This window comes from Mus musculus, chromosome 11 (genome assembly GCF_000001635.26).
Source record: "Mus musculus strain C57BL/6J chromosome 11, GRCm38.p6 C57BL/6J".
Lineage (NCBI taxonomy): Eukaryota > Metazoa > Chordata > Mammalia > Rodentia > Muridae > Mus > Mus musculus.
The window spans coordinates 67,878,676-67,902,136 of record NC_000077.6 but is presented as its reverse complement, the minus strand read 5'-3'; the positions used below and the strand labels follow the sequence as shown (position 1 = coordinate 67,902,136).

Here is a 23,461-nt window from a genome sequence, read left to right as displayed (position 1 = left end):
GAGCAGCAGGGGTTGACATAAAACTTCTCTGTTTAAGGATTTGCATTATTGTCAGCGATTTCTGAGGGAATGAATAAGCAGGCACCGCCATCTTTGAGAATGATAGTTTAGGGGGCCCATGTAGTGTCTGAATGCCTTGGAGCTACCTTCTAGGGGAGCAGGAAAAGGCCTGGAGAGGGGCCCACCCTCTCTTTCAGGGAGGGAGGACCATGAGGAAGCGGCTGGAGCTACTGTGGAGTGTGCACCTTCTCTTCGGTTGCTGGGAGTACTGGGTAGTCCAGAGCTCTCCAGAATGAGCCTAAACTCTGTATGGATATTGTGAGCTGCCATGTGAGGGCTGGGAATTGAACTGGGGTCTTCTGGAAGAGAAAAATATTCTTAATCATTGAGTCATCTTTCCATCCCCAATCTTAAATTCTGTCCAGGTGTGTGTATAGGGTGTGATGACAGACACTCCTCCCATCCTTCCCTGCTCCAAATATCTTGAATAATAAGAGGGGACCTAAGGACCTGAGAGGTGGGAGACTTGGCATTAGATGATGAAATCTGGAAGCCCTCTTTTCAGGTGGACATTTGAGCAAAGAGGGGAGTGACAAGAAGTCTGCCAGTCAAATCACTGGGACTAGGTATTCCAGGTGTGGGAGTCGCAGAGACAAGGTGCCTAAGGAGGCAATGATCTATGTGAATTCAAGTGTTGGGAGAGCAAGTTTAAGGAATAGAAAGAACTAGTCACAATGGTGAAGGCCTGTCGTCCCAGCACTTGAGAGGCTGAGAGATAGGGATTGCTGAGTTTGAAGTCATCTAGGACTACATAGTTAAACAGGCCAGCCTAGGTTACAGAAAAACTCTCAAAACCAGACAAACAGAAAACAAGCTAGAAGCAGGTCAAGATTGGTCAGTGGCAAGGGCACAGGGGGAGCTTTATTATCTAAGCATTATTGGTGGGTGGTTTGTTTGTTTGTTTGTTTGTTTTTGTTTTGTTGTTTTGGTTTGGTTTTTGTATTTTAAATTGAAGGTACTTTGAAGTGTATGCTAGGTTCCTGACTTTAAGTGGGATGGATGGGTCTTCAGGGCTGGGCTTCTCAGGAAGTGATATTTGAGTTGGTCAAATGTTAAGGATCTATAGTGCCCTTCCAGTAGATTTCTCATCTATAAGAGCACAAGAGGTGTTTGTGGTGGTGACAGCAGAGAATACCACTTTGAGCCAGAGAGCCTGTCATATAGAGAAAGTGTCCTCCGGGAGCCTGTGCAAGCAAGGGCTTTTGAGGTACGAGACATGATTTTCTGCAGTGGGATGGATGGGGCAGCTCCAAGATGATGTACTGAGTGGTCATAATTTGTCTATTCCATGGAGGAGTATGGATGTTGTCTGTCTCCTTTATGAAACTGGGGGTGATGGGTAATTGTGGGTTCTTTGTCTTCTATCTCCTTTTCAGTTCCCACTTCTCCTGAGGTACTGAGGACTAAACCCAGGACCTCCATCTACAAATGCCATGGCCAGTGAAGGCTGTAGGGCACACTGTCATTTATCAAAACACTACATTGATTCTCTGGGATGTGTTAAACAGAAAAGGCGCGGGGGTATGGTGTATTGTAGACAGTGGACCTAGTATCTCTGAAGCCCTGTGCTCCAACACTACCACCAACACAGCAGACAAGGAAACAGACTACTGGGGACAGTTTTCTAAATAGCTACCAACCTTCTAGAAACTTCTATCCACTTAGATAACTTGTATCCCTATTGTAACCATTAAGTAACTTGTATCCCTATTGTAACCATTAGGTAACTTGTATCCCTATTGTAACCATTAGGTAACTTGTATCCCTATTGTAACCATTAGGTAAGTTGTATCCCTATTGTAACCATTAGGTAAGTTGTATCCCTATAGTAACCATTAGGTAACTTGTATCCCTATTGTAACCATTAGGTAACTTGTATCACCAGGATCTGGCAAAGAGCAGACACCTCAGGTGAATCTATATATAGGTTCACCTTCTTGCTATGTTGTTGTTGTTGTTGTTACTGTTGTTATCTTTGAAATAGTATCTTGCTATATAGCCTACAATAATGGCCTGGAACTTTCCACCCTTCTACCTTAGCCTCTTGAGTGCTAGAATTACAGTTATGAAATACCACATCTGACTCTTGGAAAGTTTTTATACTTAAGATGCCAGAGTCCCTCCCCTATGTCATTGATATGTAATGTATGTCAGGAAAACCTGGAAGTCTGCACCTTTAAAAATCCATCTGTGGACTAGGCTAGTGAGATGGCTCAGAGGGTAAAGGCACTTGTTGCCAAACCTGATAACCTAAGTTCTATGCCAGAATCCACATGGTGGAAGGAAAAGACCGACTCCCAGAGACTGTTCTGACTCGATATACATACTGTGGTACCCTTCCACTCTCCCTATCAATTAAGCAAACAAATGAATAAATAAAATAGCCATCTCAAAAAAGCGATTCATGTGTTTTGGGGGCTCAGGGAAATCTGGTACCCAGGGAATAGTCACATTCCACTTACTTTGCCCCCAGCTTCTAGAAACCACCGATTTGAAGTGCATCTCTTTGGCATTTCCTATTCTAGATAGCTCATATAAATAGAATGATACAGCCGGGCAGTGGTGGCACATGCCTTGAATCCCAGTACTTAGTAGGCAGAGGCAAGCAGATTTCTGAGTTCGAGGCCAGCCTGGTCTACAGAGTGAGTTCCAGGACAGCCAGGGCTACACAGAGAAACCCTGTCTCGAAAAAACAAAACAAAACAAAACAAAACAATAAATAAATAGAGTGATACTATAGATCTGGGCATTTCTTGGTACTTGACATATTTCCGGGGACTATGTATTTTTGTTTTTGTTTTTTTGTTTTTGTTTTTGTTTTTTTTTGTTTTGTTTTTTATGGCTGAGTTGTATTCCACAGTGTGGATGTACCACATTTTGTCTACCCCCTTATCTATTGCTGGGTACTCTGGTTGGTTCCGGCTCTGAGGCTTGTGCAGGACTGCAGCAGCATTCACACGTAAGTGATCATTGAACACCTGCTTTCAGTTCTGCATGGAACTGCTGGAAAGGAAGTGCTGTAGTAATTCTGTGGCGATGTTTGAGGGCTACCAAGCTACCTAAGTGTGATGACGGTTCATCTCTGCTCTTGCCTTCACAGGTCTTCCTTGACTTGTCCACACTGCCTAAAACAAAGCAACACCTTCGACCCTTTCCTGTGTGTGTCCCTTCCCATCCCCTTGCGCCAGACGAGGTACGTGAGTGTCCCAAGTGCTTCGACATGCCCACTGTACTTGGTCCCTCTTTCCTCTTTCCTGAGAACCTTCTCTTCCTGGAGCTGCCATTTTCACTTAGCTGTCTCTAAGACTGGTTGTACAGTCAGGTGCCACTCAGGTAATAGGCAATTAAAGAGAAAGGGGTGTGCAGTCTCCAGCTGATGAACAGGATGCTTTTGTGTGTCTGTGCTGAGTCCACGCAGTGTCCTGACTTAGATCTCTGGCCTGCTCAGGAGCTAGCACAGCCCCCACTTCAATCAGACAAGGGCTTCTGTTGCCACATGCTCTTCCCTGCCATATCTCACAGTCTTGTCCCTTCCTCATAAAGGTATGGAAAATTTTTTCTTTTCTGTCTTTCCTATTTATTATTTATTTATGGACAAAGTCTCATTCTATAGCCGATCCCTCTGCCTTAGCCTCCCAAGTGCTGTGTCTGTAGGCATGAGCTACCACACTTGATTCTAGGGAGATTATTTCATGAAGGAGGAAAGAAAGAGAAAGAAAAAAAGGCTTGTTTGGTACAGGTGAGGAAAAAAAATTGGTATTGGGGTGAGAGAGCAGTGGGTTGCAGTGTCTGAAAGCAAGGCCTGGCAGTGCAGTCTCTTTCCCAGAATCCCACCTTGCCATCAACACAACTGGCCTGGCCTGTGTTGTGGAAGGTGACTGTAGGAGCCAGTGTGGGCCTGGAGGTGGAGGTGTTTCTTCATTGTGTTCCCACCTTGTTCAGTCCTGACTCCTCCCCTTCCTAGCCACATCTGCATGCTTAGGATCTAGCAGAACACAGGACTTCTTCACAAAGCCACACATGACAGTCACACCTCCATCTGCTGAGAACTGCTGTGCTGTCTGTGTCATAAGCATGACAGTGGTCTTATACAGTAGCATGGGTTATACCACCGTTGATAGAATCAAAATGTGGGCTGTGACTGAGGAGTCTCCGTACGAAGCACAGTGGTTAAAGCAGTGACTCTGGGGCAGACTTCCCAGGTTCTAATCCCAGCTTGTGACTTGGCTACTTACTACAGCACAGCAGTCACTGTCCCTCAGGAGTGGGCTCCGGGGTCTGTGAGGGGAAGTGAAAGCAGAGACTGGAAGGGAAATTTTCATTGATGGGAAAGTGACCAGTAGGGTTGATTTCTTCTAAAATAAGCCACTTGGCTGTTTTGATTTACAAAATGCAGAGTTTTCTTTGTTTGTTTGTTTTATTTTATTTTATTTTATTCATTTGTTTTAGCTGTTTAACTGTTAACAGTCTTAGGATCAGAGGGACCGGATGGAGATCTATATAGTATAATTTCTACTCAAAATTCTCTTATGTTCAACCCCATGGAAAAGCAGTTTGGGAGATTTGACTCTCTCCTGCCACCTAGTGGCTGGGCACCTAACGTGCAGGGACCTAATTAGCAAACTGTGTCTAAGGACTGAGCCTGCCAGCCATGGACCATGGCATTGGTGACCATTCCCTTCAGTCCTTTAAGAATTTTGGCTCCCTTTCTGTTTTCCAGATTCTTGAGTGTCACTTTGGTGTTCCCCTCAAAGAGCCAGCGGTTTCTGCGTGTTGGCTTGGCCGTGCCAATCCTCAGCACAGTGGCGGCCTTGAGGAAGATGGTTGCAGAGGAAGGAGGTGTCCCTGCAGAGGAGGTGTGCTGGAACGGCTGGGGCCTGGCCATTGGATGACAGAATGCTGACTGGGCCAGCTGCCCAGGCTAATGTGTGGTTCCCAGATGACTCCAGCATGACTCACTGGCTTCTATTTGATTAGTTGTCCCTCGGTGTCTGTGGTGACCCGGCCTTGACTTCTGCATTATTACTCAGGGTGACCGCAAAGAGACACTTTGCAGTTCAGAAGGTGATGGTAATTGTGATCCAACAGCAGCTAACCAGTCATGTTTACTAAGTGTGGGCCCTGTCCCTTGATGGTTTTCTCCCTCTGTCTCCCCTCCCTCCCTTCTGACATAAGGTCTCACTATATGATTCTGGCTGGCCTGGTACCCCTATATATATATTCCAGGGTGTCCTTAAATTTCTATCCATCCTTCTGCCTCAGCCTTCCCAGTGTTGAGATATAGGCATGTGGCACAGCGCTCAGTTTATCTCGTGAGTTAATCTTGACCACTCTTATAAAGAAGATATTACAGAGATCTTCATCTTGGAAGTGAGGAAAAAGGTTCAGAGGGGTTAGTGAATTGTCCAAGGTCACACAGCAAGGAGGTGGCTAAGCTGGGATGGGAACACATGTGGCTTTATGCTTTTCCACTCCTGAGAATATCGGCGGGGTACCGGAGGGATGCTTAGTGAGATGCAGATATTGAAGGTTTGTGATAGGAGAGGAGATGGAGAAGGTGGGAAACTGTTCTGCTGGCTTAAGCCTGCCTCCTTTGTAGCCCAAGCTGGCTTTGACCACATGACCTTCCTGCCTTGGGCTCAGCATGTACCATCAGACCTGTCTTTGATTGATTGATTGATTGATTGATTTTTTATTTTTTATTTATTTAGACAGCATCTCATTCTGTGGCTTAGAAGGCACATACCCAAACAACCTGTCTTTGTTTCATATATGTAGTTGTTAATTACTTAATTTTTGAGACGGGACCTTCTCACTCTGTAGTTTAGACTGCTGTGGAACTGACTGTGAAGCCCAGGCTAGTCTCACACCCCTGGTAATTCTGTCCCTCAGCCTCCTGAGTGCTGGGGTTACATGTGTGAGCTGCCACATTCGGCTTCACTTTGCTTCCTAAGGAGTCCTTGTGAAGAATTAGACCCCTGTGACGTGTGGTGGGATAAAAGTGATACAGTGACAAACACCATGGCAAGATGAGAGGCCACATGAGTTTCCTAGTTGCTGTGACCAAATTTCATGGCAAAAGGCAAGGGAAGAAGGGCAGAAGGGTTCATTTTGGCTTTGAGGGCTACACTGTAGCCTGCCATTGCTGGGGGATGGGCAGGACTGAGGCAGCTGGTCCCAGGTCCGCCTACAGTCAGGGAGCAGAGAGAGATGGATGGTGCTGGTGCTCTGCTTGCCTTCTTAGCATTCCGCCCATCCCCAGGCCATGGGCGGCTGCTGCTCACATTCATGGCGAGTCTTCATCTTCAGCTAAACCTTTCTAGAAATATACCCATGGGCACTTGCAGCTGCGTTTCCACGGTGATCCTGAATGCAGTCAGTTGGCAGTAAAGACTACCATCACAGAGGGGCTCCGAGTGGGGTTCTAGCTGTGACTCGGCTGCTCTCCAGCTCTCTCTGACTTGGGCCTTGCAAGTGATTGCTCGGTCTTCTGTTTCTGTAACTATAAAATGGAAAGTTTATGTTTCTCAGGTAACCTGGTAGAACCTTTTAAAATTAAGCAAACAAAAATTATGTGTAAGTTTTTTGTTAGGTACTTTATAACACACATACAACAAAGTATACACATCTTAAGGTTGTGGCTATATCTGTATATTTGTACAATCAATCACCCTGGTTACCAAGGCTTCTGTCAATCTACTGGCCCCTCCCACCGCTGTCTGAGTAGTCGTGACCTCCATTTCTACCTGGAGGATTTTTGTGAAACTCTCACCCAGGGGAAAAATAATGCATATTTTTCTTATCATGGTGCTTGCCTTCACGCCTGATGCTCCCAGTTCATGGCAGAAGGAGGGAACTGAGTTTGGAAAGTTGTCTTCTGACTTCTAAACACATGCTGTGATTTGCACATGCCAGGCTCCTGCCCTTGTAAAATAAATGTAAAAATAAATGAACTCTTAAGTGTTCTAAGGGTGTGTGTGTGTGTGTGTGTGTGTGTGTGTGTGTGAGAGAGAGAGAGAGAGAGGGTGGTGGTGGTGGTGGTGGTGATGGGAAGAGCACAATTGGGAGCCATGACAATAATGGAAGACAGAAAGGGCCACTCTGATGGAGGCAGAGGTTGAGTAGCCACAGGACTGTCAGGAATGCAGAATGTCCGATGCATTTGTGAGGAGTGTGGCACTCACGTGGTGTCAGGACAGAGACAGTCTGATTGGAACTGAACATCATCCTTGATGTTTTGATTTCTTTTTTTTAGATTTATTTTTATTTATATGAGTACACTGTAGCTGTCTTCAGACACACCAGAAGAGGGCATCAGACCCCATTGCAGATGGTTGTGAGCCACCATGTGGTTGCTGGGAAGTGAACTCAGGATCTCTGGAAGAGCAGTCGGTGCTCTTCACCGCTGAGCTGTCTCTCCAGCCCGATGTTTTGATTTCTTTGATTGACATGTTTGTCTATGGTAATGGAAGCATCTGGGTGTATTTATTTTATGTCTCCTGTCTTGGGATACATATATTAATTTATTTTAATTTTTACTAAAAGCTGGTGGGAAAAATGAGTAAAGTCTAATGTTAAATCTTCTCAAAGCAACACAGAGATCTTGGTTCGGTGCTTCAGTTTTCTTGCATCTTTTTGATTTAGATATTACTACAGATAGTAGCCAGGTGTTGATGGCTCATGCCTATATTCCAGCATCTGAGAGGCTGAGGCAGGTGGATTCCTGCAGATTCCAGGCCAGGCCAGCCAGGGATATGTAGGTGAGAACTTACCTCAACCTTGACCCTGACCCTCTCACAAAACGTTGTTGTAGATAGTTAATAGTAGTTCTTATTGTTCCAGACTATAATACCCACACGCCCACACTTGTAGTCAAACTTGGTTTCATGATGTTATGGTGAGTGGCCAGTGATGAAGTGTTAAACTTTTGTTTATATAATTAGTAATACTAATTACTACTTTCTTCGGTTCATTTCCTTTCTACAACTCAAACCTTTCTTCTGGTTCACACTGGTTTTTTGGTTTTTTTTTTGTTTGTTTGTTTTGTTTTGTTTTGTGTTTTGTTTTTTCAGAAAGGGTTTCTCTGTGTAGCCCTGGCTGTCCTGGAACTCACTCTGTAGACCAGGCTGGCCTCGAACTCAGAAATCCGCCTGCCCCTGCCTCCCGAGTGCTGGGATTAAAGGTGTGCACCACCACTGCCCGGCTGGTTTTTTTAAAGCCTGAAATGTCTCTTTTACAAGAGAACTTTCCAGCTGCGGTGCCTCAGATGGGCACTGTGAGGTCTTTATATCGAGATGCTGGATCGGTTTCCGGGAAGCCAGGTCTCTTTCCTGCCGTGTAACCATCTTGTGTCCATGAATGTGTTTTTCAGGCTTGAGGAAAATTAGTAACACCACTTTGAACCCTTCTTAATGGAATGCTGTTCATGGAGATCTGTTTTTATTTATCTAGCGTGTTTTTATCCTACTTGTGCTATGGTCGGTTAGTTAGGTGTAAAAGTTTAGATTTTTTTTTTTAATTTTTGTGTGGCTGCATTTGAAATGTCTGTGCTTAATCAAATTATTATGTTATATTTTATTATTTAAAATATGTAGACACTTGGAAGGAAAGGAGAAATAAGTTTTAAGACTGAGTTATTTATTTTTTAATTTTACTTTTATTTAGCGTATGTCTGTCTCTCTCTGTGTGTGTGTGTGTGTGTGTGTGTGTGTGTGTGTGTGTTTGTGTGTGTGTATGCATACATATGGAGTCCAGAGGATAACTTGTAGGAGTCAGTTCTCTCCTTCAATGGTGTGGGTTCCAAAGATCAAACTCAGGTCAGCAGGCTTGGCAGCAAGCTCCTTTCCCCCACTGAGCCCTCTCGCCGGCCCTGTCTTTGAATTCTTATCTAGTGGGTTCTTTTTGAGAACACAATCCTTCTCATCTCAGGTGATCTTGGTTGAACTGTATCCCAATGGATTCCAGCGGTCATTCTTTGATGAAGAGGACCTGAATACCATTGCAGAGGGTGACAATGTGTATGCTTTCCAAGTCCCTCCTTCACCTGGTCTGGGGACGCTCTCAGGTACAGTAGTGCCTTTCATAAGTTGTTTGGGACAGCATGAGTGAGCGTGTGTGTGCCTTACATAAGTTGTTTGGGACAGCATGAGTGAGCGTGTGTGGGGGGGGGGGGGACGGGAACTGGGGGTGTCTTCTCAGGGTGCTAAGGCAGAGAGGCTTTAATGCTTGCAGTCGCTACGCTCATTTCCTCTGTAACTTACCTGCAGATGTTTGATATTAAGAATCTCGGTGAGTATTAGAATTACCCAGAGGGCTACTTAAAGCAGACTTCTGGGCTCAGAGTTTCAGAGTCAGAAGGCCTGAGGAGGAGCCTGAGACTCTGCATGTCAATCATAGTCCTGGAGGTGCTGATGCTGCAGGTCCAGGAACCACATTCTGAGAATCATCGCTTAGCAGGAGGTGCTGGTGTCATCTTAGGTTCAGGACTGTTACAATTCACAGCCCCTGTCTGGAGTCAAATTCCTACCAGTAGAGCTGTAGACAGGCAAAGAGCTTAAGAGATATTAATCTCTGGCAGGTAAAAGTGGTCTTTTTTCAAAAAAGCTAATTTTCATTGTGTATCAGTGTACATTTTAGCACAGTCAGCCAGTTTAGAAGGCCGTGTTTAAAGGCCCCATTGCAGCATGCAGCAGCCCCCACTTCCTTCCAGATTCCCCTTTTGGAGTTTGTTTCCTACACCCCCTGTACTCTGAACACATGAAATGAAAGGTTTCAGAAGTACCCATTGCTAATGTGTATCTCTGTTTTGTGGTACTCTGGATCAAAGTCAGAGACTTACACAGGCTCCTCAGGCAGTTGCTCCACCTATGCCCTAGGCCCACAACTGGTGGATATTAAATAACCTTGATGATGGTAACTTGTTCCCATTCTATTTTATTACGTTTCGTTACTATTCTCCCACTGTACCTAATTTACAAATGAAAGTTGATTCATCGTCGGCCGGATAGTAGGAAAAAGCATGGTATTGTAGGTTGGATGATGTGGATGGTGACATGTCACACCTCAGGTGAATCCTGTGCTCTGAGCCCATGTCCTTAGGTAGCCCAGTCAGTGAGCTGTGGGAAGCAGATGTATGATGTTGTCTGCGTTAACAGGAGAAAGGCAGGCCATGTGATCTGGAACAAACCCCAGATTGACCTTGACCGTCTTATAACCCAGGGAAATAAGTCTTCATTTCAAATTTAATCATGGGTAACGCATATTTTCCTTGAGGAAAAAAAAATCTGTATTTCAGAACTGATTAGAAGTAGAGGCCCTCTCTTCTGTCCCCAGTAGGGGATGCTCTAAGGTTCTCTTAGATGGAGACATAAAAACAACGCAGGTTATTTCAGGTTGCCTTTTAGATTGCTTTTGAAATCTTCTAATCAAACTCAGGCCCATCTTTTAAAATTATTGGCTGACTAAAACCACAAACTCCTATGTATATGAATTTTGTATGCCAGGTGCCAGGAGCCCCACCTTCTCCCCTCAAAGTCCCAGGTATCCTTCCCCCGGTGGTGACTTGATGCTCTGGTGTCATTCTCTTCTCCAGCCCATCCGTCTGGTCTGTCAGTGTCACCGCGCTTGCCAGTCCGTGACAGCCAGCGATTCTCTGGGCCTCTCCACAGCGAGAACAGGGTGGTCTTTCTCTTCTGTAACCTGGTGGGCTCAGGGCAGCAGGCGAGCAGGTATGTGAATCTCCTCCCTGTGTTCATGTGGTAAGTGGGATTTGTAGACCTGTGCTTGCCACCCGTCTCCCTCCCTCCCTCCCTCCCTCCCTCCCTCCCTCCCTCCCTCCCTCCTTCAATGCCCCCTTCCCTGCCTCCCTTCTCTTTCTTCATCTCATATAGCCCAGGTTGGCCTTAAATTCACTTTGTAACCAAGACTGCCTCAGGACTCCTGATCTTCCTGTCTCTTTCTCCCCAGTGCTGGGATTACACAGTAGACCACCCTACTGGGCTCTATACTTGGTTTCTATCTAGAATAATTCTAACTTAATAAAATAAGTATCTATTCCCATTGTTAATAAAGTAGAAGATGAGAGCAGAGTGCTTCTGAGCAAGAGGATTAGCTGTAATTGCCTCAAGCAGATGGCGACACCATCCTTAATTAAACACCAGAGGTTTCCCGTTAATTGCAGGAGCGGTTGTGACTGTCCGCACCACTACTACTTTATATCGACTCATGAAGGCTAGCAGCATCCATACAGTGCAGGAAAACTGGCTACAAGAGGGAAGTGAAGCATGGCTGTGCACACCTGTAATCTCAGTCAGTCTGGAGGCTGAGGCAGGAGGATTGTGAGGCCAGCCTCTGCTACGTAGCAAGTTACAGGTCAGCAGGAGCTACATGGTAGACAGGTCACTAGGGGGAAATAAAAGGGTGGAGGTAAAGGAAATAAAACCCAGCACTGTTTGTAGTTTGACAGTTTGTCCAGGAGACATGAGCTGGAACGTGATTCAAACTAATTAAAGAGTTCAGGAGAGTGACTGGGTTATATTATAAATAGTCAAAAACAGACAACCTTTTGATTATAGTCAGATTAAGTGTCTTAAAGGACATTGTGACTGTTTGGTTGACAGATATGACCCTGATTGATCCTTCTACAGTGTGTGCATGCATTGAAACATTGCAATGGACCCTGTAAATGTGTATATGGATCATGTGCCAGCTAAAATGCTAACAAGATGTTTAAAGGAGTCTGGGGCTGGAGAGGCGGCTCACGGTTAAGGGTCCTTGTGGCTTTTCGGGAGAACCTGCTTTGGCTCCTAATATCCCATGGTGGCTCACAACCATCTGTAACTCCAAGGAGATTCGTTTTGTCCTATGCTGACACTAGGCATGCATGTGATGCACAATCATGTATCTAGGCAAAAATATTCATACTCACAAAATAAAATAAACTTTAAAAGACAGAGAGAGAATTCTGGTGTGGCCCAGTGCTGTAGTGTGTGCTTAGTATGTACAAGGCTCAGCCTATATAACAATACAAAATAAAAACAGGAGAATTCCTCTGAGAGGTACTTAGATTGATAAAAACAGTTCCAAGAGGTATCTGGGATGGTAAGGTGGTAGGAATACCCAGGAATGTCAGGGGAGGGGGAAGGAGAGATGGTGACAACCACAATGCTGTTGCCGCTGATGTTTTTTTGAAATAGGATCTTACTCTGTAGCCCAGACTAGCCTTGAACTCCCTATGTAGCTCAGGCTGGCTCTAAATTCATAATCCTGCCTTAGCCTCCTACTTAGCTCCTAGAATCATAGGTGTATAGTGTGATATACAGCTCAATAAAAATTTAATTGTTAAAATATTATGATGTAGATAAAAGTATATGAAAATAATCTCAGAACCAAGTAGGCCAAAGTATCTTTAGGTATTTATTATATGATAAAATGAAATTTATTTCATAGTCTTGGGGATGGATGCTTTATCCAATAATTAAGGCTAAACAAATTGCTTTTTATTTTAAAACAATCTTTTCTTTTGCTGTAAATTTTTACATATAAATTCCCAATTAATTAACAAAGTAATCACAGAAAAGTTAACCATGAAAGCAGTGTAGGTGAGCACGCTGGCACTCCCCTGAGTGAGTCCCTTTCTCAACAAAGCAGACAAAACAGAAAGAAAACCAACATAGACTATTTATGTCTTTGAGTAGAAGAGGCTGTTTTTATAACACATAAAACAGGAGGCCACGAAAGAGAAGGCTTATGTTTCAAAAAAATTAACATTTTAAACTGAAACCAAATGTAAAAACTTTTTAGGAAAAGATTTATTTTATTATTTTTTTATGTGAGTAGTACACTGTAGCTGTACAGATGGTTGTGAGCCTTCATGTGGTTGTTGGCAATTGAATATTTAGGACCTCTGCTCACTCCGGTCAGCCCTGCTCGCTCAGTCCCTGCTTGCTCTGGCCCAAATATTTATTTATTATTATATATAAGTATACTGTATCTGACTCCAGATATACCAGAAGAGGGTATTAGGTCTCATTAGGGGTGTTTGTGAGCTACCATGTGGTTGCTGGGATCTGAACTCAGGACCTTCAGAAGAGCAGTCAGTGCTCTTATCCGCTGAGCCATCTTGCCAGTGACCCCCTCACCCCCAAATGTAAAAACTTAAAGGCAAAAGAAAATGAGGGAAAATATGTAGGTCTTGTAAGACTGAAGGATTCACCTTAGTTACAGAAAACCTAGCTCTTGCTCAGATGAGATAATACCTCTCATGGTAAGAGGAATCCACAGACGCACACACATGGGGTAAAAGATGCAGTGTCCTTGGCAGCGAGGAAAGTCTAACAGAAGTAGGGAGATTCTATTTTAGTTCTTCAGATTGCTAAGGAAATCTGCACTAGTCGTTCTGAGCAAGAACAAAGCAACTTACTTGTCAAGATGATAAAACAGAAAGCCGGCTCTTTATCCAGGGACCTGAGTAGAGAGATACTTGCTTCCCTGGTAAACTGCCACGGCTTTCTGTAGGACATTTGGGTGGCACTGGCTTTGCCTTTCTATTTATAGAACCTCCATCCTAGGAGGACAAGTGGTCCCACAGAGTGGAGGGTCTGTGTCTAAGACTATGTGTAGTTCCTGCCATAAGCAGCATTGTTCCAATAATAACCAACTGGAAGCAACTCAGAGTGCTGCACAGCACAGGACTAGGTTGATCAGCTGATCTGTCCATCAGGGGCTGCACAGGGCCCTTCCCTATCCAGATAGGGACCTTCATGTTTGTGCCTAGCTTTAGCAACATCGATTCAACAGTTTTGCATTATCGAGTCAGATCTTCTCACAGCGAGGGTGTCTGTGACAGAGCTGGGGTTCCTACGGACATCCTGTGCTCACTGACAAGTCTACAGCTGGACATTCAGTGGGTTGGGATGTGGAAAACTTGTCAGTAATGAGAATATTTCTGAGACAGGACACAGATAGTGTTGTCATCTAGATGCCCTGCTCTTGTTCCCACATCCCCTTCTTCCCTGTTCTCTGGAAGGAAGCTCATCTCTTAGAATAGTCTGCACTGCAGCTTGTGTGTAACATATATAAGCAACCAGCAACTCCATATTGTACTTGGCTCCTAACAATTTTCTAATCCACTGGAGAGGAACCAGAGCGAATCCTACATCCATGACTCTTGTTGGGTTTTCCTCTGCAGAAATGACTTATTTCCTTGGATTTCCAGGTTTGGACCACCGTTCTTGATTCGGGAAGATAGAACAATCTCCTGGGCCCAGCTTCAACAGTGTATTCTCAGCAAGGTTCGATGCCTCATGAGGAGTGAGGTCTCTGCACAGGTCTGTGTGCACGTGTGTGTGTGCATGTGTGTGTGTGTGCATGTGTGTGTGCATGCATGTGTTTGTGTGTATGTGTACTTGTGTGCAGTGTGTGCGTACTTATGTGGCACTTATGTGCAAACAGTTACTCTTTTGTGGCTTGTAGTGTTTTCACCTCTGATATTAGGAGACACCTTTCATAAGGACCAATGAAATAAAGAGTAACATTTGGGTTATTATTCTCAATTTCATGTCTTTATGGCTGGCCATTGTTTTCACTAGGGGCTGGCACATAGTAAATTGTAGTTTAGACATCTAGGTAAAAACTTGAAGATGCTTGATAAAATTTCCCTCTTTTGCTCCTCCCCTAACCTTCTCTCTTGAGACAAGGTCTTAACTTTGTAGTCCAGGCTGGCCTTGAACTTGTGACAGTCCTCCTGCCTCAACTTCCCCAAGTTCTGAGGTTACAGGCATGAGTTACTACCCCGGGCTTGAAACGGAATTTATTTTTTGTTTTTATTTTCTAAATTTGTTTGAAATGCATTTTTACTTATTCACTTATTGTGTGTGTTTCTGTGCATGTTCGTGCGTGATGCACACGTGGCGGTCAGAGCACTGCTTTGGGGAGTTGGTTCTCTTCTTCCACCATGTGAGTGTGGAAAGTATTTAACTCAGGTTGCCAGGCTTGGCAGCAAGAGCCTTTGCCCACTGAGCCATTGCTGCCAGCCCTTGAGATGTAATTTCTGTGGAAAATTGATGGATGATAATTTTGTTTTGAGAACCTGACTTTAAAAGCTCAGGGACAAAATGCCTTCTTGTCTTGTCCTGGAAAGGTTTTAAAGGAGGTTTAAAACTCTGACTTTCAGCAAGCATAAAACCATCGATTTACAGCTTCCGTGTCAAGAACTGCTCTGGCATGGATGGGGCTGGGATCTGTAAGGTTGCCTCAGTAGTCTCTCGGTTTAGAAACTGTTTAAAAAGAGCCTTTCAATGGGGTTATAGCAAACTGTTTTATAGAGATAATCTCTCACAATGGCTATTCCTACTCACAGACAGCCCTATACATTCGACTTAGGGTTCATACCAAAAAGCACCTTATTAAAACCTTCACTGCATTTGTCCGGACCTTTATGTCTAAAGGATTTGTTCACTGCACTGAGGAGCCTGAATTAGAAGTGAGCTTCCCCACAAGTAGGTCAGGCTCCTTAGTAACAGTGGCAGCTGTCCCCAGACTGTGTGCTACGGACTGTTAAAAGGGGATGAGACCACTTTCATGTGAGCGCTCATTTCCGCTGCCTCTTCCTTCCTCGGCTGCTCCTGTTCCTTTCCTTGTTGTGTGCATTTACTGCTTCTGTGTCCTTACAGTCTTTTAACATCAAGAACTAATCAGACCCCCAGTGCAGTTAGCGGGATTCCAATACAGGAAGCCGCAGCCTTTTTCTTGTTGGTGAATGTGATGCTGGGCATGTGCTCAGAATGGCTGCCAGGCTCTCAGGATAGCCCTCCTACTTAACTCATACTGGTTTTAAAAAGTTGGGGTGTTTTTGTTTGTTTGTTTTGTTTTGTTTTACTTTTTTATTTATGTATATGTGCCTCCTTACCGCTGTGTACACCACATGTGTGCACTACCTGAGGAGGCCAGAAGAGGGAGTCTGAGCCCCTGGAACTGGAGTTCCAGCCAGTTGTGAGCTGTCTCATGTAGGTGCTGGGAACAGACTGTGGTTCCTATGCAAGGGCAGCAAGCGTTCTTAATCACTGAACCACCTCACCAGCCCCCAGCTTTAATCCTTTTAATACTGTGTTAAAGATTGGCTCCACATGGCAGTCACTTGAAAAGAAAATCTCCAGAGTTCTCAAAACTGAGCTGAAGAGATTAAGCATCGTGAGCATACACTGAAGGTTCTAAGATGAATTGGCTTACCCTAGAATAGAGGACAGGAAAGGGTTTCTTATAAAAACGAGCCATTTGCTAGAGAGAATTAATTTGCATGAATTATGGAAAAAAGACATTACTGAAAGAACATTTTTTTTATGGTCACTATTTAAACTTGGGTGTGTGAGATCAGCACTATTTCTTTACGCAGGGTTGGCTGCCTCCATATAGATCTTGGGATCTGTGTTAAGGGTGACCTCTGTGTGCAAACAGCAAGGCTCAGTTAGGACTGACAAAGGAAACCTTTCTTTGTATGGTCAATCTGAACCAAAGCCTCTGAGGTTAGCAGGCTTCCAGCCATTGATTTGGTCTGGTCAAAACTATAGATTAGCCACACACTACATTTATCGTTGGTAGATACATGAGGTGTTTGGTCTTTTGACGGTAGTCCCTGAACTTCACTGTCTAGACCAGTTCTCAACTCTCCTAATGCTACAACCCTACGGGAACAAAGCCATCACAGCTCAGGTATGATGGGAGAGTTGGAGAACTAGGGTTTTGGAGTTCCTTTAGGGATGCCCCAATAACCTAAGCATCTCTCGTAAGACCCTACCTCCTAACAGGCTGCCGTATGGATCAAGTGTTCAATGAAAACAAACGCAGGGAGACAAATAATTAAATTTCATTAAAACAGAAGGACCTTATACATGGCTCTAGCTTTGTCTCTAGCTACTCCTTGCTTATGGAAGCTGCCACAGCCCCAGCAGCCCCCTCACAGTTGTCTCACCGTGGTTTGGACCTTTGATCTTCCAAAGCGCTGGACATTACTCTTTCCTGGAATTATAAAGCTTTCCTCCTTTTTTCTTGCCAGACGGAATCTGGCATATTTCTCATGCCTCTCGCCCAGGATTTTAAGTACAGATGTCTGCCGTCAACTTTAATTTAGAAGGAAATGTTATTTTATTTTTTTGATTGTAGCCAAGTTCTTGAGTGACAGCTTTAAAAACTCTATTTCTTCATTTGAATGCAGACTGCATTGATTTTTTTTTGGCAAAATACATAACTTAACCATTCATAAGTATATGTTAATTGGGTTTGCCATCCTGTATAATGATTACTGTACTCTCAATTTTTAAAATGATCCTCCCACAAAAACCCTGTATCCATTTCCATTTAACAGAATAACAGAATACCCTGTTCCATTCCTGCTAGCCCCTTAGACCTGTAGCATATGCCAGATTTTCCTCCACCCCCTAGCTCCCTCCTAGTGTGCATAGGATGGACCTCAGGGTCTTGCATGCGATAAAGCTCTCCCAAGCTTAGAAGTTCGGGCTGAAGGTAAAGGGTGATGAATTACTACCATAAAGATGGTAGATTTCTGCTGTTCTGTGATGTGTGTGTGTGTGTGTGTGTGTGTTATTTGTGTGTATGTTATTAGTATGAGTGTGTATGTGTGTGTTCGTGTACATGTGTGTGTTTCTGGGGTCAGACCCAGAGCCTGCTTAGAATGTACTCTACCACCAAACTCTTATCTCCATCCCAATCCTTCTTTTTAAAACCTTTTGAAATTGAGTTGTATGTATCCACTGCATTTCATTTACCTATTTATCTGTTATCAATATGTGGGTTTTCCCCACTGTTTGACTATATGGAAAAATGTTGTTTTGACCATGAGTTTGCAGATATCTCTTGAAGTCCCCACACATACAGGTTTGCCTACATTTACAGTAGTAAGGTTAATGGACCAGATGGTAGATGTAGGCACAACCTTTCAAGAATCTCTGAGTTGATTTCCACAGCTCTGGTATACATTCTCACCAACTGTGCATGCGGGCTCCCATTTCTTCACATCCTCCCCAAAACTTACTCCTCTCCCCTTTCAGAATTAGAATATAGATAGAAATATAATTGTTCTGGTGGGTTTGAATGACAACTCATTGTGGTCTTGATTCTTTGGTTCACATTTCCTAGTTACAAATGGTAGCAACCATCTTCATTACACCTTTGTTACTTGCATGTGTTCGAGAAGCATGTATTTAGGTCCTCTGGCCAGTTTTGAATTGGGTTATTTGTCCCACTGTTTTTTGTTTTGTTTTGTTTTGTTTTGTTTTGAGGCACCTATAATCTAAGTGTATCTCTGTGAGACTTGCTTCAGAAGTGCTAGAATATCAGCATGTGTGTATGAACTTGTTTGTACATAGCTGTTTTATTTGTGGCGATGATAATCCTGTCCATAAAGAAGATTGAACTACTTATCAATAATTGACTAAAAAAATCAATTTTACTTTGTATTTATTGAATCAGTATCTACTTCAGTTAAACACTTGTTTTTACATATACCATGTTCATTGTGTGTGGGGTTGTGTTCACTAGATCAAGCATGGCATTAGATCACTATGTTAAAAGACTGGATCTTCAAAACAATGAAGCCTTTGTATCTATCCATTTTAAATACCAGTTATTAATAGAATGTTCAAAATATTATAGAGAAAAACTGCTTGCACTTTTGATTAATTTGTATGTCAGAGTCAATTGCTCTGCAAAATGGACTGCGTGATAAACTGTTGCCTCTGGTTTTGTCATGGAAGGACCTGGGGACTCTGTTCTCCATCCGGGTTGTGGGGCTCTCCTTGGCCTGCAGCTACTTATCTCCAAAGGACAACCGGCCCCTTTGCCACTGGGCAGTTGACAGGTAAGGAAAGAGACAGCTTGTGTTCTTACTGAGCTGGGTTTACAGAAGACGACTACATAACAATAAAATTACCCATAATTCTAGCTATTCTTTATTGGTCCCTCTCTAGTACCAGCTACCTTGTTGGGTCTTTAGACACATTTTGCTACTTTTTAAAAACCTTGTGTCCAAGAATGGCCACTTCAAAGATGAAGGATCAATGAGACCACCAGAGATCAACTTGCTCATACTTACACAGGTGGTGACTGGAGAAACCTGAGTTTGCACCCAGATTGGTCTACCTGATGCACCCACCATGTAGTTAGGCTGTGCTTCAGACCCAGTTGGGATGAGTGTCCCCTTAGAGCTGGGTGAGAATGCTATAGCTGTATCGTAAGTCCTAAACTGTAAAGGGTGGTGAACCACGACTTCATGATGCTCCACATGTCTGTTCAATAGCTTGTCACAGTGCAGCCTTGTGTAGATATCTTCAGGGCTGGCACAATGTCTGTGGGGTGATTTTGCTCTCTGAATTAGTAATCTGATACTTTGTTGATATTCCTATAGAGCATAGTGCACAGTAAGGTTCTCTGGTTTCCTGACTTGGTCAGCTTGAAATGCTTGTCTGGAATGTAGAGGTAGACCAGAAGTCTCCCCAGAATACCCCATTTATATGCTCCTTAACTGGTAAGTTAGGGAGAGAGGAGCTGTGTCAGCCAGAACCTGTCTTACAGGAAAAGGAAGTACTAGGGAAGAAGGGCCCTTGTGGCATTTGGCATTGGAGATGACAGGTAATTCAACATGTGCTCTAAAGGCTGAATCCAGCCTATACTAGTTGTTACCAGTCCATGACAGGAACTTGAGAGAGAACACCTAAGTGGAAGGACAAAGCAATGCAACATACATTGAAAAGAAAGAATGGGCATTGTACTTGCTATGTGTCCTCATATGGAGTGTGTGCATTCTCATGACACTGTGTGAAGATTCTGTGTGTCCAGAACTTTCTATTGAATCTTGGTGACATTGTCACAAATTCTAACCAATACTTTGGGCATGAACTTGACCACTACTGTTCTTCTTGATTCAGGGTAAAACTTCCTACCCTTCGCTCCCTCCCTTCATTTCTCCTGCTTTTCTGAAATGAGTGGAGCCCCAGATGGTGGGAGGAGTAAAGTTCTACTCCCTGAGATTTTTTTTAAACATTGGAGGGTTTGCAAGACTTTGAGTAGTGTGGGTGGGTTTGCAGTGGCTCCTTCTGCATTGTTGTTGTTGGCAGGGAGGGATGTTAGTTCTCTTGGGGCTTCATCAGTACTGGCTTTCTGTGTGAGATGCTCATTTGGGTGTTTGTCTGACTTTGTGGGGCTGTGACCAAGTCCCTGACAGGAACACCTTCAGGGAAGGGGAGATTTACTCTGTCTCATGGTTTCAGTCCATCGTAGCTGGCTCTGGTATTCTCGGACCTGTGGGGAGGCAGAACATCACATGCTGGAGAATCTTCCTTACCTCATGTTTGCCAGGAAACAGAGATACAGGAGGAAGTTAGAGACAGGATACACCCAGTGACCTACTCCAGATAAGCTTCCCTGCTAAAGCATGTCACCAATGATGGTGTGAGCATATGGGAGACCTTTCATATTCACACCATGGCAATGTGTCTTGTAGACACTGAAGAGGGTAGCAGGGCCTTCAGTAAAGCAGTTCATTGAGTCATAGTAGCTAGAAGGCTTTAGAGCTCCCATCTCCTGAGAATATCAGTGAAAGGGCATTAAGAGGTAGTCAGGGGCCTTCAGCAGACTTAGAAACCTTTAGTGTGGTTTGGGGTCATTTTCTGTGGTGTTTTTGTTTGGAACATTCCTCCAGGGAGAGGGGGAAAGCTGGCTGATGTGCCCTGAGAACTGTGGGAAGGATCTGTTTTCTGATACGTTTCCTCACTCTCTCCTCAGGGCTTTGCACCTCAGGAGGCCAGGAGGCCCTCCTCATGTCAAGCTGGCTGTGGAATGGGACAGCTCTGTCACAGAGCGGTGAGTTAATAGAATTTTATTCCTGCAGACTTTGGCTAGGATAGGCCTCTGACCATAAACTTTTTCTGGACCTAGAGTTTCACCTAATTAGATGTAAGATCCTGCACACACACCTCAAGATGATGGGCGCCATTCCTCTGAGAGAACTTATGACTGTCTATTTAAATAGCCATGATGGGCATGGTGACCATGATGGGGTCAGTGGGGGTGTTAGGTATAGTGAGTGCTCATGGAGCCCTCAGCCTGGGCCATTCACTGCTCAGAGCACTAATTTCCAATGAGCTATTGGTTTCATCTTCATCCCATCCTCCGTGGGAGGACTATGAGTTGCGTAGAGGTTGAAACTAGATGCACAGAGGTTAAGCAATGCCTACAGAGCTGGGGTTTGAACCCGGCCTGGTTGGCTTGAATCTGGGCTCATCACTTCACTTGGCTGCCTCTCATAGCAGCTAGTAAGTCAGCCAGACTTTGTAAGAGGGCATGCTTCAATCCAGCAAGTACTGCTTCCTCTCTTGCCAGGTACTAAAGCTGGTGCTAAGTTGGGTAAGCCTAGGACTTGATTCTTTGAGGGGCTGATTGGGGAGACAAGTGATTCCCTAAGAGTGAATGCAAAGTCAGGGGTGCAGGAGGTTTTAGGGACCTACAGGTTTTAGCTTTGTCTGTCTGATGCACTGTAGAGGCAGTTAGGTCAGAGAGAGAGAGAGAGACAGAGACAGAGACAGACAGAGAGAGAGAGAGAGAGAGAGAGAGAGAGAGAGAGAGAGAGAGAGAGAGAGAGAGCGCTCTGAATGCTGTGTCCTTTCATCCCATCTAGCCTGTTTGGGAGCCTCCAGGAGGAACGGGTCCAGGATGCAGACAGTGTGTGGCGGCAGCAGCAGGCACACCAGCAGCCCAGCTGTACCCTGGACGAATGTTTTCAGTCCTATACCAAGGAGGAACAGGTCTGTCCCCTTCCCCCTCCCTCACCACGCTAGTCCCTTGGCTGGGAGGGCAACTGGTTGCCTTGTGGCTGTGCAGTGGTGACTGTGGTGACCTCACAGTCTTGATGGCTTCCTTTCCAGCTGGCCCAGGATGATGCATGGAAGTGCCCTCACTGCCAAGTCCTCCAGCAGGGTGTGGTCAAGCTGAGTCTGTGGACTCTGCCCGACATCCTGATCATCCATCTGAAACGGTTCTGTCAGGTGGGAGAGAGAAGGAACAAGCTCTCCACGCTGGTGAAGTTCCCACTGTCTGGACTCAACATGGCTCCCCATGTAGCACGGAGGAGCACCAACTCCAAGGCGGGGCCCGGCCCTTGGTCCTCCTGGAAGCAGCCGATCTGCCTCCCCACCACCTACCCGCTGGACTTCCTCTACGACTTGTATGCTGTCTGCAACCACCATGGCAGTCTGCAAGGTGGGCATTACACAGGTGAGCCTTGCCATGCCTCTCTGTGTGCAGCAGCCATTGCCATGGGACTTGGCTCTAGTCAGAGCCTCAAGATGTCCCCAGAATTGGTGCTTCTTATAGGCCAGCACTCTATCCATTCACTGTGGCTGGTTTGTCACCCACAGCACACAGGGGAAAAAGAGACAGTGCCCAGTCCTCTGAGAAGCTGGTGTTGACTTAGACTGAGTGTTGCACTATGATGTTAGTAATGTCTGATATTTATAGGCACATCAAATATGGGAGGGTAAACTACCAGACCCAGGATGTGATGTTTGCCCTCATTCATGATACAACACAGGGACTCTTACTAGATTTGCACCCCTTTATGTTGTAGGGTGCTTTTAATTTCTGTTCATCTGGGTCATTTAGAAGCAGTAGACAAAGAGAGAAACAAACTCCCAAGCAACTCTCATGGTGAAGCCTTCCCTATGGATAGTGTCAGAGATGGCGTGACTGACCACTTCTTGACCAATGCCGCTCTTTCCGTCCCATCTTGGTGATGGCAGAAGCCTGTAGGCGAGCTGTTGGCAGCAGCAGTTCCATGTCCAGTGGGTACACAGTTGTGGAGGCTCATCCCTGTGAGCCTCATGAGAGGCTTGGGACGTGGTCTCTGATGCCACACTGCTATGCAGTGCCCTTGGAGAGAAAGAGGGAAACAAGGCCCTTGCGAGCGAACAGAGAAAGGTTGAAGGACGGGACTTGGCTGACCATATGAAGACTACAGTGGGCGCCAGGTTCCTCTTGTGCTGCTCTACTGTGCTACCCGACCGGTTCTGCACAGCTGTCCTGCTCCAGGCGACAGGGGCTACCAGTTTCAGCCTGGAGCACTCTGTCCAGTCAGATCCCCAGCCTTTTCCCCCTGGACTAAAAATAGCTCAGCACAAATCCCTTGAAACCTATGTGTATGTACATCTTGGGAGCCATCTTTCCCGCTGTATTTGCTTGAGTTTTTAAAAATAATAATATTTACTTTTTTGAAATTAAAATACATCATTTGTCCCCCTTTCCTCTCTCCAATCCCTCTCATGTACTCCACCTTGCTCTCTCAAATTCGTGGTCTCTTTTTCTTTAATTGTATACACATATACTCCTAAACATGGAA

The 23,461-nt window shown here is 44.8% G+C and overlaps 1 protein-coding gene across 4 annotated transcripts in view; it reads left to right on the top strand.

Annotated features, from left to right (window-relative positions):
* Usp43 (ubiquitin specific peptidase 43) overlaps nucleotides 1–23,461 on the top strand; it is a 67,631-nt gene that overhangs the window by 20,017 nt on the left and 24,153 nt on the right. The window contains exons 1-10 of one of the 4 annotated variants that reach the window (XM_011248915.3): nucleotides 2,907–3,019; nucleotides 3,161–3,253; nucleotides 4,781–4,916; nucleotides 8,989–9,124; nucleotides 10,652–10,787; nucleotides 14,276–14,387; nucleotides 18,828–18,931; nucleotides 20,854–20,931; nucleotides 21,746–21,872; nucleotides 21,993–22,341. In XM_011248915.3, coding sequence (XP_011247217.1) covers nucleotides 4,881–4,916; nucleotides 8,989–9,124; nucleotides 10,652–10,787; nucleotides 14,276–14,387; nucleotides 18,828–18,931; nucleotides 20,854–20,931; nucleotides 21,746–21,872; nucleotides 21,993–22,341 — 1,078 coding nt within the window. In that variant the 5' untranslated portion in view covers nucleotides 2,907–3,019; nucleotides 3,161–3,253; nucleotides 4,781–4,880. The other 3 variants (NM_001291049.1, NM_173754.4, XM_017314453.1) reach the window with 3 other exon arrangements.